Source organism: Carcharodon carcharias, chromosome 4 (assembly GCF_017639515.1).
Source record: "Carcharodon carcharias isolate sCarCar2 chromosome 4, sCarCar2.pri, whole genome shotgun sequence".
Taxonomy (NCBI): domain Eukaryota; kingdom Metazoa; phylum Chordata; class Chondrichthyes; order Lamniformes; family Lamnidae; genus Carcharodon; species Carcharodon carcharias.
Window position 1 is genome coordinate 51,091,042 of NC_054470.1, and position 17,308 is coordinate 51,108,349.

General features: G+C 40.4%; 1 protein-coding gene across 6 annotated transcripts in view; it reads left to right on the forward strand.

The window, feature by feature from the left end:
• Window positions 1–17,308, forward strand: part of smarca2 (SWI/SNF related, matrix associated, actin dependent regulator of chromatin, subfamily a, member 2) — a 149,789-nt gene that overhangs the window by 43,931 nt on the left and 88,550 nt on the right. For all 6 annotated transcript variants that reach the window (XM_041185760.1, XM_041185755.1, XM_041185759.1 and 3 more), the window contains exons 8-12: window positions 215–388; window positions 3,438–3,611; window positions 6,202–6,372; window positions 8,406–8,459; window positions 11,914–12,044. In XM_041185760.1, coding sequence (XP_041041694.1) covers window positions 215–388; window positions 3,438–3,611; window positions 6,202–6,372; window positions 8,406–8,459; window positions 11,914–12,044 — 704 coding nt within the window. The remainder of the gene's footprint in view (window positions 1–214; window positions 389–3,437; window positions 3,612–6,201; window positions 6,373–8,405; window positions 8,460–11,913; window positions 12,045–17,308) is intronic.

Below are 17,308 nucleotides of genomic sequence, written 5' to 3' on the forward strand. Positions count from 1 at the left end.
TGTAATCTATAAGCTTCTCTGAGTGTAAACAGTAGCATAATTCACATAATTGTTTGTTTTAATGTGTAAACATATTAATTATAATTTTATATTTCCCTACTGACTGACTAAGTAGAACTGCAGAAGGTAAAATTAACTAGAATGCAAATAATCTCAATGTTTCATAACAGACTGCATAAAAAAGTTGGAATTTTTGTTTTTTAAAACAACACAGCTGAGGCAAGAAGTGGTTGCCTGTATGCGCCGTGACACAACTCTGGAGACAGCACTCAATGTGAAGGCCTACAAACGTAGTAAACGGCAGTCATTGAGAGAGGCTCGTATCACAGAAAAGTTGGAGAAGCAACAGAAGATCGAACAAGAGCGCAAGCGCAGGCAGAAACATCAGGTATGCTCATAGTCTTTCTTGAAATTATGATTGGGCCAGCCGTTCAGAATAAGTAAGTAGAGGAAAATTGTCTCTGTCTTCAATTCAGATGTATTTTTATAAAAAAAAAAGCTGCTGAATACCCCTTCTCTGCGATCTGTACCACCCTACTTGTAGTTTTAAAAAAAAATTCGCAATCCGGATAGTCCTAGCTCTTGTTTATAAAAGGAAAAGTAATTCATCACTGAATGCAGTAAATCTTCTATAATCAATGAACTACTGAACCAAATAGTGTTAAAACGTATAATCATGAAATTTGTAGAACACCCGAAGTAGGCAGTTCTGAATATCATTCTTTCCTCACCCAACCCTGATGTACTGGACAGGCTACAAACTCCTCTGAGCACTACTTTTTTGTCCACGGACAGAATACACTTTAAAAGTCACTGAACTCTTATTGATTTCATGAGAGTAGATGAAATGTAACAGGAGCAGGGAGGATGCATGTAGCTTGAAATCTGGACTTGGATCATAAACAACCTTCAACATCCATTCACCTCACCAGATAGTGAAGAGAAAAATCACATAATGGCACCTGTCATTATTATCCCTTAGTCCAATAGCCTTAAATTGAGTTACAGTTTCCAGTTTGGTGCATGTAGCTCAGACAATGCTAAAGGTAGCCCTTCATTGACAATGCTGCATATGTATATACATGATCAATAACCTAATCTGCATCAGGAATTTGCCTATCAGAAGATATTGGGTGCTCATTGAGACTAAATCATCTGACCAATTTAATCTCCATCACAGTGTGTTTGGCTACTGGCAAATTTCTGAGTCTCTCCCATTCCCACAATCATGGACTGATGATTTTGGAGCACCTTCACCTTCTGAAGCACGGTCTCTTCCAGGGCTCCCTCACCTGCCCTTTTTCCTGTGCACTGCTCACTTCTGGACAAGCACTCACTCCCAACTAACTCAAATATACTGCTCCTCAGATCATAGATTCTTATCTCCTGTGCTGACAGCTCCTCCACTACAGCTGCACTTTGTCCCAAAACCTCTCTCCAACTGTTTATGCTTTTGCATTTGCAGTTTGAAACTCATCCCTACCGCTTGCTCAAGTTCATTGTTGTGAGTGACCCATTTATTTGCACCTGAATGCTTTACGTCTGTCTTCACAAAAGAGGGGGAGAGGGGGACAATGCAAACGTTGTAGTTAAGGAGGAGGATTGTGATCTATTGGATGTGATAAACATTAAGAGGAATTATTAAGGCAGTTAGCATCCTTGAAAGTGAATAAATCATCAGTGCTGGATGGAATGTGCCCCAGGCTGTTAAAAGAAGCCAGGGAGGAACTTGTAGAGGATCTGATCATCATTGTCCAATACTCACTGGATACAGGTGAGGTGCCAGAGGATTGGATGTCTGCTAATGTTGTACCTTTGTTTAAAAAGGGAGGAAGGGATAGATCGAATAATTACAGGCCATTCAGCCTGACCTTGGTAGTGGACAAATTATTGGAATCAATTCTGAAGATAACCTGTCATTTAGAAAGGCATGGACTAATCAAGGATAGTCAGTAAGGATTTGTTATGGGAAAGTCATGCTTGACTAATTTAATTGAATTTTTTAAGAAGTACCAAGGAGGATTGATGAGGGTAGTGCAGTTGATGTGGTCTACATGGATTTTAGCAAGGCTTTTGACAAAGTACCACATGGCATACTAATTATAAAAATAAAAACCCATGGGATCCAGGGGAATGTAGCAAGCTGGATACAAAATTGACTCAGTGACAAGAAACAAGGTAATTTTTGACGGATTTTTTTGTGACGGGGAGGCTGTTTCCAGTGGGGATACTGGGCCCCCTGCTTTTTGTGATATGTATTAATGATTTGGGCATAAATGTAATGGGAGTGATCAAGAAATTTTGCAGACAGTGCAATTCGCAGCACGGTTGATGGAGAGAAGGATTGAGTAGACTGCAGGAAGATATTAGTGGACTGATCAGGTGGGCAGAAAAGTGGCAAATGGAATTTAACCCAGGGAAATGTGGCGTGATATATTTGGGGAGGTCAAACAAAGCACAGGATTACACAATAAATGGGAGGACATTGAGAGAGGTAAAGAAAGTGATGGACCTTGGATGAATGTCCACAGATCCCTAAAGGTAGTTGAAAAGGTAGTTAAGGCATATGGAATCCTTTCATTTGTTAGTGGAAGCATATAATATAAGAGCAGTGGAGGTCATGCTGGAACTATATAAAACATTAGTTAGGCCACAGCTTGAGTACTGCATGCAGTTCTGGTCACCTCATTACAGAAAGGATGTAATTATACTCGAGAGGGTACAGAGGAGATTTGCAAGGATGTTGCCAGGATTGGAAAATTGTAGCTATAAGAAAAGATTGGATAGGCTTGTGTTGGCCTCCTTTGAACAGAGGAGACTGAGGGAAGATTTGATTGAGATGTACACAATTGTAGAGGGCTTGGATAGAATTGATGGGAATGACCTATTTACTTTAGCAGAGAGGTGAGTGACTCAGAGCCGTAAATTTAAATTGATTGCTAGAAGGATTAGAGGGGCAATGAGGAAAAGTTTTTTTCACTTAGTGGGTTGTGGGGGTCTGGAACCCACTTCCTGAAAGGTCGTGAAGGCAGAAACCCTCCACTCATTTGAAAGGTGTCTGGATATGCACCTCAAGTGCTGTAAACTGCAGGGCTATGGACCAGATGCTGGAAAGTGGGATTAGGCTGGGTGGCTCGTTTTTCAGCTGGTACTGACATGATCGGTCAAGTGCCCTCTTTCTGTGCTAAACTTTCTATGATTTTATTTCAGTGCGCAGTACGTTGCAGATTACTGCATGGTTGTGCATGCACGCACTTTAGGGAGAGCATTGCCCAACACCATAAAGCAAAGGAGGTCATTCTTCTTATTTGCTGTGGTAGGGCCTTGCTGTTTACCTCTTTCACTAAGTGTCTGCACTTCAAGAGTAATTTATTGTCAAAGGATATGAAGACACAATACTTCAATACTCTTTGTTCACTGATATATTTGTGCTTTAGGAATATCTCAACAGCATACTGCAGCATGCAAAAGACTTCAAGGAATATCACCGTTCAGTCACTGGAAAAATTCAGAAACTTTCCAGAGCAATTGGTACTTGGCATGCCAACACAGAGCGTGAGCAGAAGAAAGAAACTGAGAGAATTGAGAAAGAAAGAATGAGGAGGCTGATGGTAATGTTGAATAAATTGTTTTGGTTGTTCTTGTATTATTCTATTTTAGAGGGTTCTATTTAATAAAACATATGCAGAGCAGCAGAAGTCTTGTGTGAAATACGCATGCTGCATATAGAAAATAGGCTGGCGGTTACCAAATTGAAAGTTACCAAAGGAACCACCACTTTGAGTGGTTTACTGCTTAGCTTGAAGTTTGCTGTTGGTTTCTGTGATGCTGCATTTTTCTGAACTATTAGCATTTGGAAATTGAAGAAGTTAAGTTCCTTGACAAGTGTTAGCAATCAAAGTTCTGTTACGGGCTACTTCTCACACACACGCACAAAAGGCTATTCCCAAAGTACACCAGTAATAAAAACTGTTATCTGTTATTTTTATTTATTATTTAGTTCCAAGAATGTAATGCCTAACATATTTGTACACTTCAATTGTGAACAAATCTGCCCAGGTAATGGTAATTTGGGTTATGGGCATTATCATTCTGAAATTGGCAATTTTGAATCCTGTTGGGTAAATAATGTGCTCATTAGAATGTGAGGGATTCAACTTTGATACATTTTTTTAAAGTGTTCATTTACCAGTGTTCTCATGACCTTTTGTAAAGATAGAGAATAGAACTATTATCTAAAAGCTGTGCCTGTAGAACTAGTTGCAGTATTGAACCACGTGCATTTAAAGGCAACACTGGCATTTGTTTAGTTTGGATTCTGGAAGAACAGTGTGTAAAAGCAAACTTGCTGTCCTTGCTTTGTTTAAAATTGGCTCCCTTGACTGAGTGGTTTTTTTGTTGGTTGATGTTTCTGTAATCAGGTATGGGAGTTTGATTTAATGGCTGTGATAAGAGCCAGATTGCACACACCAAGCGCTGGAGTCCAAATTCAGAAGCATCCGTGGCTACAATTTATAATATTGTACTTGTAATATCTGGTTTATATAAAATGATGGGTAATTGGGCAATGCCTGCTTTATAACTGATCGTAGCTTCTTTAGTTATTATCCTGTAATAAACATTCGGTTGGTTTAGTCATCTTCTGGAGTTGGAATGTTTGCACATCAATTCCTAATGTCAATTTTAATCAAAGACCAATTAGCTGAATGCGGGTGGTAGGAATGATCATGAAATCCTTTACTCAAACACTTCTTCATGAACTTTTTGCCCGAAGAGATGTCCTTAGTGATGATTTACCAATCTGCAGCAAAGTGCCATGAATTTTTACTACTGGTTGGGTGAGGAGGCTGACTCTGAGTCTACTCAGCCAAATTGGAGATTGAACCCCGTATGTTGGTGACTAGCCAAGTGGGCTAACCGGACCCCCACTCAAACATTTAGAAACTAAAAATAAAATGGAGTACTAGGCATAGATTTCAAAAGGGAAGATCATGCTTGACCAACCTATTGAATTCTTTTGAAAGTATCAACGTTGACCAGAGAAATGCAGTAGACATAATATACTAGTATTTTCAAAAGGCCTTCGATAAGGTACCACATAGTAGACTTATGACTAAGATCAGAACATGTGATGCCCGGGGACAAATAGCTGAATGGATAGCAAGCTGATGGCAAAGCTGAGCGTAAGGATTAAAGCTATTTCCTCATACCGCCAAAAGATCGGTGCTGAAAACACCATGCTATTTATGTCAATGATTTGAACTCTAGAATTCAAAATGCGATTTCAAAATTTGCAGATGACTTCAAATGGGGTTGTAGTTAATAAAAAAGGGCTGTGACAAAATGCAGGATGACATAAATTACACATCCATTCTACAAGTTGTTAAAGTGGCAAATGAACTTCAGTATAGATTAGTGTGAGGTGATGCATTATGGTAGGAAGGATATAGCAGCCACACACCACACACTCCATGGAGAGTAAATAGAGGAGAAGTGGGGATCTGGGGACACAGTTACACAAATCACTAAAAGAAGTGAAGCAGGCTAATGAACTTATTAAAAAAAGCAAACAAAACACTAGGGTTCATTTCGAGAGGGACAGAATTGAAAAACAGAGAAGTTATGATAAAATAGAACACTGATTAGACAAAACTAATTTGGAGCACTGAGCAGTTCTGGTCTCCATATTACAAAAAGGAGATAGAGGTGCTCACAAAGGCTAAAAAAAATTTACTAGTGATACCAGAACTAAGAGGTTTAAACCTTGCGGGACAGATTAAAGCAGCTTGAGACTTTTCTCTAGTAAAAAAGACAGAAAAGTGACCTGATAAAGATCCTTGGATTATGAATGAGTTTGCTGAGGGGAGTAGAGAAGATATTTCCACTTGCAGAGGGAGACCAGAACTGGGAGCCATAAATGAAAGATAGTCACCAAGAGATCCAGTAGGGTATTAAGGAGAAACTTCTTTACTCAGAAAGCGGTTAGAATGTGGAACTCACTACTGCCGAGGGTTGTTGAAACGATTGGTGTAAGTGCACTTAGCACATGAGGGCGAAAGGAAAAGAAGGGTATGTTGATGGGGTTAGATGAAGAAGGCTCATATGGACCATAAACACTAACCTGTTGGGCTGAATGTCCTTTTTCTGTTTGAAAATACCATGTGAACTGTGTAAATTAATTTATTAATTTTCTGCAAACAGGCTGAAGATGAAGAAGGCTATCGTAAACTAATTGACCAGAAAAAGGATAAACGCTTGGCATACCTGCTTCAGCAAACAGATGAATATGTTGCAAGTCTTACTAAACTGGTCTATGAGCATAAAGCTGCTCAGGCTGCTAAAGAAAAGAAGAAAAAGAAGAAGAAAAAGAAGGTTTGTATTTTCCATTTAAACATTAATGCACATATGCAGTGGCCAGGGACAATTTTGTTCTGGCTACTCAGTCATCTAAATGGAAACATAAAATTGATCTCATCCCTGTTTAATCTCTGATGTTGGGCAGAAACGGCTAGACAACGATTCTCTAGGTATCTGGAAAGTGTACCTGCTGCAAGTTTTGTTTTTGTAATAATCAATATTTCTTATTTTCCATTTTCATTCCTTCCTCTCCATTCCTTTGTTCTTCATTAAGCCGTAACTTCCGAACTCCAGGGCGTCGTATTGGGGGGTTACCCCAAAGATGCACTGGGGAATCCTCTTTGGAAGTTTACAGGTAAGGTTTGCGTGGCAATTTCCCAGAAGCGCAAAGTTGGGAACCATCCGAAAATGTGATTTTTTTTTTTAAATCACAAAGTTCGAATAGTTCCCACTGGGTTACATCAATAGTTACACAGGAAAAGTTAGAAGAATTAAAATCTCTTCTAAATCCTGGGTAACTATTGCATAGCCCCACAATGACCCTGCTCCCCCGATCCTCAGGTCTCTCCCTCCACCCCACCACCCTCTGACCACCTATTTTTCCCCCCACACCTATGGGACTCCCACCACCCTCAATGTACAAGACCTCTTGACCCATGGGATTTGCCCCCCCCCGCTCCCTGAAGGACGGCCTGACCTCACATCCCATGCACCCTGAGACTGGAGACTTCCGACTTATGTAACTGAATAGTTACCCAGGAAATGTTAGACAGAAAAATCGTAGTCTAACTCTTGGGTAACTATACAACTGACCTCCCTCAATCACTCTTACAGCAAACCCCCAAACTCCTCTTCCTTCCACCACCTGACCTCACCAACATGACTACCTCCTCAACCCAACCTCACCAACCTATCTTCTTTCCCACTTACCTTATCTACCCTACCCTTGCCAACCTTACCCACTTATCTTACCCAATTACGTCCTCTCCATAGCTTTTCATAGAAAGTTTAGGACATTTAAACTCTTTACTTACCAGAATATGGTAGCTAGTGCCATTAAAGAGGGTGGGGTGGATTAGGTGGCAGTGGTGTGGCTTCTTCTGAGCTTTCCTGTGCTGAGTCAGTTTGGAAAGATCATCCAACAGAAAATTGCCCACAAAAATCTGAGGAAGGCAAGTGTGTTCTTTTTATTTTGTCTGATCAGGGTCAGATATAGGCATTCCTATCCTGATCAGAAGATTTGGACCGTTGTATTTTTATCTCCAGCTCCTCCCCTCCATATAGTATTACTCTTGACTCAGTAGCACCCTAGGCTGGCACTTAGTTGCTATGTTGATGAAAGTACTGTCTTTCAAATGATGTTATATCGAGGCCATGTCTTCCATCTTGGGTGCATGTAAAAAATTCCATGGCCCTACTTGAAGAAGAATAGGGAAGTTCTCCTTGGTGTGACCAATATTTATTGCTCAGTCAATAAAATTGAATACTTGGTCATTAACTCGTTGCTGTGGGAACTGGCTGTGTGCAATTTGGCTGTCATGTTTCCTAAATTACAACAGTGACTACATTTCATAAATACTTAATTAGCTACAAAGTGCTTTTGGCATTCACACATCAAAATTTGTGCAAATTCTTTCTCTGTCCCTTTGGTCTGTCTCCGTTCTGTCTTTTCAAAATTGTTTTTGTGTTGTCTCACTCTTGCTCTCTCTTGACACCACACCTCCAAACATAACTTCACCAAACAGTTTCAATTACAACACAAAAGTACAAGTATTCTCCATGCTACTTAAGTTGTGTCTGGCTCTTATTTTGCTATTGCTTTGAAATTAGTAATGGTGGCAGCAAATACCTTCTTAATCCATACATTTCTCATTTGATATAGTTGACCTGAAGAAAATGTTGTAAGAATTTTACTTGGCTTGGTTCCCTTCTGTTCTTCCGCTGATGTAAATGTTATGGTGTTGTTATTAAAATTGTCTTTAAAAGCTGCCCCTCACAATAACATTTCTATTCTAAGTAATATTTTTATCCTTTTTCCAAATCAACAGAAAACTGAGGAAGCTGCAGAAGGTGCAAGTTCTAGCCTTGCTCCTGATGGAGAGGTGAGTTGCTTTCATCACTGCTTGCAAACTTCTTTGAAATGAGATTTTTGTGGCCTATAATATATGAAAAATTAAAATAGCTTTGCAGTACTTTTTTTTTATTTTCAATACCCAGTGGGCAATTTTTTTTATTTTTGATTGCCAGTGTCAGTTCGTAAGTCAGGAGAGGAAATACATGTGGTTACCCACGCCATTAGCTTGCCAACCTATTTACCTTTACCAAGTTTTTCCTAGATATTGCTGAAGAGAGACATGTTGCCAAAACTTTGAGTCTTATCAGGCCGAACCATCACAACAATTCATACTACAGGAGAAAAGGATGCTAGCTGGTTGGTAATTCGACACTGCCTGAGGCATTGCCATAGAGAAAACAGTGGGGAACCAAATGCCCCCCAAGCTCCCACGTAATTCAGTAAAGATGCAAAACTTTATATGTGCAGAGAACAGGCCCTATGTTTGAATGTATGGCCTGAATTTTTCCCACATCGGGTGGGCTCGACGGGAATGGGCGGGGACAGTTCAAGAGTCAACCGCTGTCGGCGATCTGCTCCGCACTGCCATTTTACACAGGCGGACCAACTAAGGCCCGCCCAGCGTAATATGCGAGCGTTCGACGCTACCTGTGCGGGCAGGAGGAGGAGGAGGGAGATTCGGGGCCAGCGCTTTTTTCGCGCATATGCGCAAAAGAGCGCTTCATTCTGCCTGAGGTACGGAGCTACCTCAGGGAGATTGAATCGCTTTTCAAAACAATAAATAAAATAAATAAAAATTCAATGAAACATACTCTCTCAAGAGACTGTGTCACATGAGATGGGACATGTTTTTATTTTTCAGAAAAACTTTTATTTAATTCATAAAGGCTTTAGGAAACCTCATCCCGCTCAAACCTTGGATGAGCTTTCCCTAAAAACGTAAAGGCTGCTTAGCCTTTCTGCCTGTGTGCCAACCGTAAGGTTGGACGGGCATTGTTAACTTGACATTAATTACTTCATTAATGGCCTTACTTGGCCTATCAATTATCAGCAAGCGTCTAGCCAATTCCGCATACGCCCGCCGAACGAAACATCACGATGACGTCAGGGCAAGCCCGACGTCATCGGGGGTCATTTTATGCGCTGGTGTGTTGGGCCTGCCCCCACACACCAACTGTAAAATCCTGTCCTTTGTCACTTCTAGCAAGCGTAAATGAGCCACATTGTGAGCATGACTGATTATCTTAAATTGGTTGTTAGGGTAGCTATTAGTACAGTCAGGATTGTTCAGCAAGTGCTGCCCAATCGCGGAAGCACATTGTTTTTACGGAACGTGCTCTATCCTGTGCATATTCCCAATACGTAGATGATATGTTTGTGATTTATGAATCTGCAGCCACGCAGCTTTCCTTACACACCTTAATATGCTCCATCCCATGCTCCAATTTACTTTTAAGACTGAACAGTCTAACGCGCTCACTTTCCTCTGTGTTAATTGAGAAATCCACAGATGGGTTCGCCACTGCTGTCTACTGCAAGCCTATCTTCACTGGCAAGTATACGCACTGGGATTCGTATAGCAGCAATCTTGTAAATGGGGCCCTGCCATTTGCTCACTTGCAAGCCTAACACAGAACAGAAAGCATCAAAGCTATCCAGCGGGACAGTGGTTATCCTGATCAGATCGTTGTTTGCTGTGTATCGTGCAAACTTGCAAATGGACCGAAGGCTGCCACTTTCAGACCTGAAAAGTATCTGGTCCACCTCAGATTACCCTGGAACGGACAAATATCTGAAAGATGTGAACAACAGGTTAAGCACACAATTCATTGCTGCTACTATGTGGCTATGCAAGTAGCATTTTCTACTAACAAGAGCTTCCAAAATGATGTTCTGCATACTACACAATTGAATAATGTCCTGTATGAATTTAATGTCAGTGCGATGCCAGACATTTAGGTTGAAGTCCCAACAATTGGCTAATCGAATGCAACAGCATGTTCCTTTGTTTGTGATAGGCAAAGTACAGACTGTACTCAACCCATATTTGTAAAACCCAAAACAAAACATCTACTGTTGATGCAATTCCGCGATTGGGTGCACTTGCTGATCCTCGGTGAGCTGATGGCTATTCTAGCAACCAATTTACCATAATCAGTCGAGCTCATAACATGGCTCGGCTTTGCTTGCCAGAAGCGACATACATGGATCTGGTCTCTGCAAACAAAAGGAATAAGTTCAAGCCTTGAGACTTTTTTGAATTACTCAGGAGCTTGGAGAGCCTGTCGTTCCCATTGCTTTCTACATGTCAATGCCTCCACCAATTGGAGTCCACTTGTCAACCAATCGACACACTCTTCTCCTGTAATATAAATTGTTGTGATGGTTTGAAATTTGGCATTCTTGCATTTGCCCTGATGAGTGCAAGATGTAAAATTTCAGCAACATGGCTCTCTTTACAGCAATATTCAGTTTCCTACATCATAGGTGGTATGGATGGGAAGGTCTTAGCTGAAAAATGTGAATTTTAAAGTGAATGCATGTACCATTATGACATCACTCCATGTCATTTTTTTGGGAGTTGGTGGGGAATGACCCTGGCATATGTTTGCTCTTTCCCCCAATCACTACCCGCGCCCCCCCACCTCAAAGTATGACAACCTTTTCTATTGGAGGATCTATAGTAAATATTCAGCAACCTGCTTCAAAGCCATGTCAATTTTTTATTATCCTCCATCCATTCATCCAAAAGATGCCCTGTTATTCTGACAGCAGCCAATAGGCCAAGAGGAGCTTGGATTTTATGCTGCCAAAGACTTGAGAAGCAGCCAGATCTTCCCTTAATTTTGGAGCAAGGAGTGATTCCTGGATAATTGCCCCACCTACTGTCTACACAGCATATTTAAACTTGCTAAACCAAGAAGTATGGGTTCAGTTATTGTAAATGTTCTGCATGAGATAATGAACTAACCTTTGCTAGTTAAAGAGAGAGAAAAAATTTTGAGCACATTCGCACTCCTATTCGAACCTCCAAGAGCTTCTCTTGCCGCACTGTTACAACATTTTCTACAGGAGTCATTCTGTTAATGAAATTGGCCATTTTTGACATTTATGCTGTTGTCTTGTGTCTAAAATTTCTTCCTATAGGATTTTGCAGTTAGCACACTGCTAAATCTAATCGAAATTGATGCAATGGATGTTTCCTCAGAGCAGAAAGACTGCTTTGTGGATTTTTTTAAAAGTTTTGTTTGCTTTTAGGTATTAATTAGTTTAATATATTGTGTGGAATTTTATGCATTTCTTTGACCAATTGGGGTGTCATACACTTTAACTTTAATCCATACATTTTAGCTTCTCTCCACCTTCCCAAAAATAAATGACCAGAAATTTATTGAAAATCTATTGATAATGTCTTGAACTGGTGTAGTGCAGTTTCTTTTATTGATTTTTATTTACAAAAGAAAATTTCTTTATTTGTTAAGCTTTTGGATGAAAGCAGCCAGATGAGTGATTTGCCAGTCAAAGTTATTCATGTTGAAACTGGGAAAGTCCTTCAGGGAGCTGATGCTCCAAAAGCTGTCCAACTGGATACATGGTTGGAAATGAACCCTGGGTAAGTAAATCTTATTTGCATTTTGTGTAGCTGCAATAAAATAGTTTTGAGAGTGTGCTTTGAGAGTGGGGGCACTGCTGTCTTCTCATGCTATTCTGACACAATTTGACATAAAAGTGAATTTGTAAATTCAAGTCCTCCAAGCTTGGCCTGCAGAGATACTTACTTATTGTCAGCAAGATCTAGACAATATTCAGGATTGGGCTGACAAGTGGCAAGTATCATTCATGCCACGCAAGTGCTAGGCAATGACCATCTCCGAGAGAGAATCTAACCATCGCACCTTGACATTCAAAGGCATTAACGTCGCTAAATCCCTCACTATCAACATCCTGGGGGTTACCATTGACCAGAACTGAACTGGACTAGCCATATAAATACTGTCTGTGGCTACATGAGCAGGTCCCAGGCTTGGAATCCTGAAGGGAGTAACTCACCTCCTGACTCCTCAAAATCTGTCCACCAGACACAAGTCAGGAGTGTGATGGAATACTCTCCATTTGCCTGGATGAATGCAGCTCCAACGACACTCAAGAAGCTCAACACCATCCAGGACAAAGCAGCCCGCTTGATTGGCACCACATCCACAAACAATCACTCCTTCATCACTGACGCACAGTGGCAGCAAGATGCACTGCAGAAACTCACCAAGTCTCCTTGGACAGTACCTTCCAAACCCACAACTGCCACCATCTAGAAGGGCAAGGGCAGCAGATGCATGGGAAACACCACCACCTGTAAATTCCCCTCCAAGCCACACACCATCCTGACTTGGAACTGTATCGCTCCCTACAACACTGTGGCTGTACCTACATCACACTGACTGCAGCAGTTCAAGATGATGGCTCACACCCACCTTCTTGAGGGCAATTAGGGATGAGCAATAAATGCTGGCCCAGCCAGCGATGCCCACATCCCATGAATGAATTTTTAAAAACTGCTGAGATCTCCCTTTGTCACCAACATGGGTAGTGCTATGCTGGTCATAGTTGCATCTGCCTTCTAGCTCCAGACACCATCCTTCTGATGCTATGTGACTCCTCCTCCCTCTTGCTGCCATTTCTTGTGATTTAGAGACTTCCTGAGACTCTGGTCACCAGCAGTAGGCTAAAGGGTTGGGGAGAGAATTAAGGATGAACACATAGCCAGCTGTATCTATTTTTAAATAATAGCTTTTCTCCAAGTAATCACTGGGGGCACCTATTTGGAACCTTCCATTCCCTGCACCTATTGTCATTTGGTGCTCTCCTCATCCAGAAAATCCCAATCAACAACTTTGTTTTTTTGGCGACGGCATCAATTCTTCTTGTCCTCTCACACCTAACAATGCACCACTCATGGTCCCCCATCTGCCACTTCTGTGCTGCCACACCCTATATCTGCCTTTTCACTTGCCTTCTAGTGACCATTGTCTAAGTACCCTATCTTGCAGCTCAATCTCGCTTCTACCAGTTTCTGGTAGCTTTTTTTCATCAGATCCAGGTACCTAACCATCAGAAATGCCCCCACACATTTCTGATTTTCTCTGACCTTGAGATCACCTATATCTTATAACCAGGAATGTAAGAGGGGCAGTTAGGATTTTGTAAATATAAAAAGTGAAAGATTTTTAAAGTGTCTGGTTCGTAATTTGTAAAAAAAGCCTTGTCGAAATGCAAAATGAGTATTTTGCCTTTGTTTTCATAGAAAGTTAGGAACTAAAAAAAGAGGTGAAACAATTAACTAGCTATTGATAAGGAATTAGTTATGAAAAAGTCAGCACAACTCTGGAAATGACCCTGATTTCAAGCATCCTACAATGCTGCAAAATGTCAGGGAGAAAATAGCAGATGTTTTGACTATAGTCTTTCATTATTCTTCAATATGAAAATTGGACCAGAGAACTGGAAGATAGCCAATTTAATAATTTCTTAAATATGAATGGTATATTGGCAAACTATGGACCATTCAGTCTAACATTGGTATGAGGTAAGCTTCTAAAGGCTATAAGGTAAAATTAGTGCTCACTTAGGAGAGAATGGGTTAACTCAAGGACAGGTAACGTGGGTTTGTGAAAGACTTATCATTCATTGTAAATATGAGATTTTTCTGATAAGTCAGTGAAGTGTATGAATAAAAGGAAATGCAATAGAAGTTATCTTTCTGGGTTTCCAAAAAGAGATTTGACAAGATGCCACATAAGAGACTTGATAAAGATTAAACATGAAGTATTAACAGGGATATTGTAGTATGGGTCGAACGTTGGCTAAATGACTGGAAACAATAAGCTAGCTAATGTTTTTTGGGTTAGAGATTTATAAATTGTGGTGTCCTCCAAAATTAGTGCAGGGATGATTGCTTTTTCTTAAGTAATTTGGACTTATGACCATAAGGCGGAGGAGCAGAAGTAGGCCATTCGGCCCATCAAGTCTGCTCCGCTATTCAGTGAGATCATGGCTGATCTGATAATCCCCAACTCCACTTTCCTGCCTTTTCCCCATAACTCTTGATTTCATTACTGATCAAAAATCGGTCTATCTCAGCCTTGAATATACTTAACGACCCAGCCTCTACAGCCCTCTGCGGTAAGGAATTCCACAGATGCGCTACCCTCTGAGAGAATTCTTCCTCATCTCTGTCTTAAATGGGCAAACCCTTACTCTGAGATTATGCCCTCTGGTCCTAGGCCCTCTCACAAGGGGAAACAACTTCTCAGCATCCACCCTGTCAAACCCCCTAAGAATCTTATGTTTCAATAAGGTCACCTCCTCTCATTCTTCTAAACTCCAATGGGTACAGGCCCAACCTACTCAATTTCTCCTCATAAGAAAATCCCTCCATATACGTAATCAACCTAGTGAACCTTCTCTGGACTGCCTCCAATGCCAGTATATCTTTCCTCAGATGAAGGGGCCCAAAACTGTTCATAGTATTCTAAGTGTGGTCTATCCAGTAACTTGTATAGTTTTAGCAAGACTTCCCTATTTTTATACTCCATTCCCTTTGACATAAAGGCCAACATTCCATTTGCCTTCCCTATTATGTGCTGAGCGTATGTTAGCTTTTTGTGAATCATGCACGAGGACCCCTAAAACCCTCTGTGCTGCAGCTTTCTGCAGTCTTTCTCCATTCAAATAATATTCAGCTCCTCTATCCTTCCTGCCAAAGTGCATAACCTCACATTTTCCCACATTATATTCTATCTGCCAAGTTTTTGCCCACTCACTTAACCTATCTATATCCCTCTGTAGACTGCCATCCTCACCACTTGACTTCCCATCTATTTTTGTGTCATCCACAGACTTGATGATAATACATTCGCTTCCCTCATCCAAGTCATTAATATATAGCATATAGCAGTACAATAGCTAGATAGCACTGATCCCTGTGGCATTCCACTAATTACAGGTTGCCATCCCGAAAATGACCCCCTTATCCCAACTCTGTCTTCTATTAGTTAGCCAATCCTCTATCCATGCTAATATACTACCCCCAACACCATGGGCTCTTATCTTATTAAGCTGCCTTATGTGTGGTACTTTATCAAATGCCTTCTGGGAATCCAAATATATTACATCTACTGGTTCCGCTTTATCCTGCCTGTTACTTCCTCAAAGAATTCTAATAAATTTGCCAGGCATGATTTCCCCTTCATAAAGCCATGCTGACTCTGCTTGATTATATTATGCATTTCTAAATGCTCTGCTATTACATCCTTTATTATAGACTCTAACATTTTCCCAATGACAGATGTTAAGCTAACTGGCTTATAGTTACCTGTTTTTTCTTTGCCTCCCTTTTTGAATAAGGGTTGGCAGCTTTCCAAATTCTGGGACTTTTCCAGAATCTAAAGATTCTTGGAAGATCACTACCAGTGCATCCACTATCTCTGTAGCTACTTCCTTTAATACCTTAAGGTGTAACCCATCAGGTCCAGGGGACTTATCGGCCTTTAGCTCCCCTAGTGCTTTTTCTCTAGTGATAGTTATCGTATTTATTTCCTTATTTTTCCGCCTCCCCCTTTGCCCCTTGCTTATTTAGTATTTTTGGAATGATATTAGTGTCTTCTACTGTGAAGACTGGTGCAAAGTATTTATTTAACTCCTCTGCCATTTCCTGGTTTCCCATTATTTCCCTGGCCTCATTCTCTAAGGGGTCTATGTTCACTTTGCCTCTCTCTTCCTTTTTATATATTAAAGAAGCTCTTACTGTCTGTTTTTATATTACTTGCTAGTTTACCCTCAAAGCTTATTTTCTCCTTCAATTATTTTTTTGGTCGTCTTTTGCTTTTTAAAAAAAACTTTTCCAATCCTCTGGCTTACCACTAATCTTTGCCACATTGTATGTTTTTTCTTTCAATTTGATACTATCCTTAACTACCTTCATTAACCATGGCTGGCTGATCCTCTTAGCATCCTTCGTCCTCACTAGGACGTATCTTTGTGAGTCATGAACTGTTTTCTTAAATGTCTGCTTTTGTTCACCAACTGTTTTTTCTGCTAAGCTCCTTTCCCAGCCCACTCCAACCAACTCTGCCTTCATTCTTTTGTAATTACCCTTATTTAAGTTTAGCACAGTTGTTTCTGATCCATGTTTCTCACTAAAACTGAATGCTAAATTCTACCATATTATATTCACTGTTGCCTAGGGGATCTTTTACTCTACGATCATTTGTTAAACCTGCCTCATTACACATTACCAGATCCAAAATATTCTGATCCCTGGTTGGATCCACAACATATTATTCTAAGAAACTTTCCCAAATTCCCAAATACACTCTGTGAATTCTTGCTCATGGCTACCTCTGCCAGTTTGATTTTCCCAATCTACATGAAGATTAAAGTCACCCATGATTAATGTACTTGATCGTGGGGGCATAATATCTAATTTGTATCCTGAGTTTTTGAAAAATATTCTTGAGATAACAATAGCACAGTTAAGCTGCCATTTAATATTGATTAATGGTGTTTATTTACAATTTACACACACACATGCATATAATCTTGTAATTTGAGTATGAAAACTCTCCTACAATATTCTAATAAAAGCACCATAATTTATTCAAACACTACAAATCCATGGCCTTGTAACTATATTTGTACTTAACTTGCATTTATAAAGCATCTTTAATTTAGAAATACCTTCCCACTACACTTTAAAGGGGAGAAGAGAAAGGAAAAGATGCCAAGACATTATAGGAGGGTTAGAAAACTTGACCATAAGCTTCGTCAAATATCCTTTTGAATATCTTTCCAAAGCTGGAGAGGAAGGTGGGAGAGTTACGA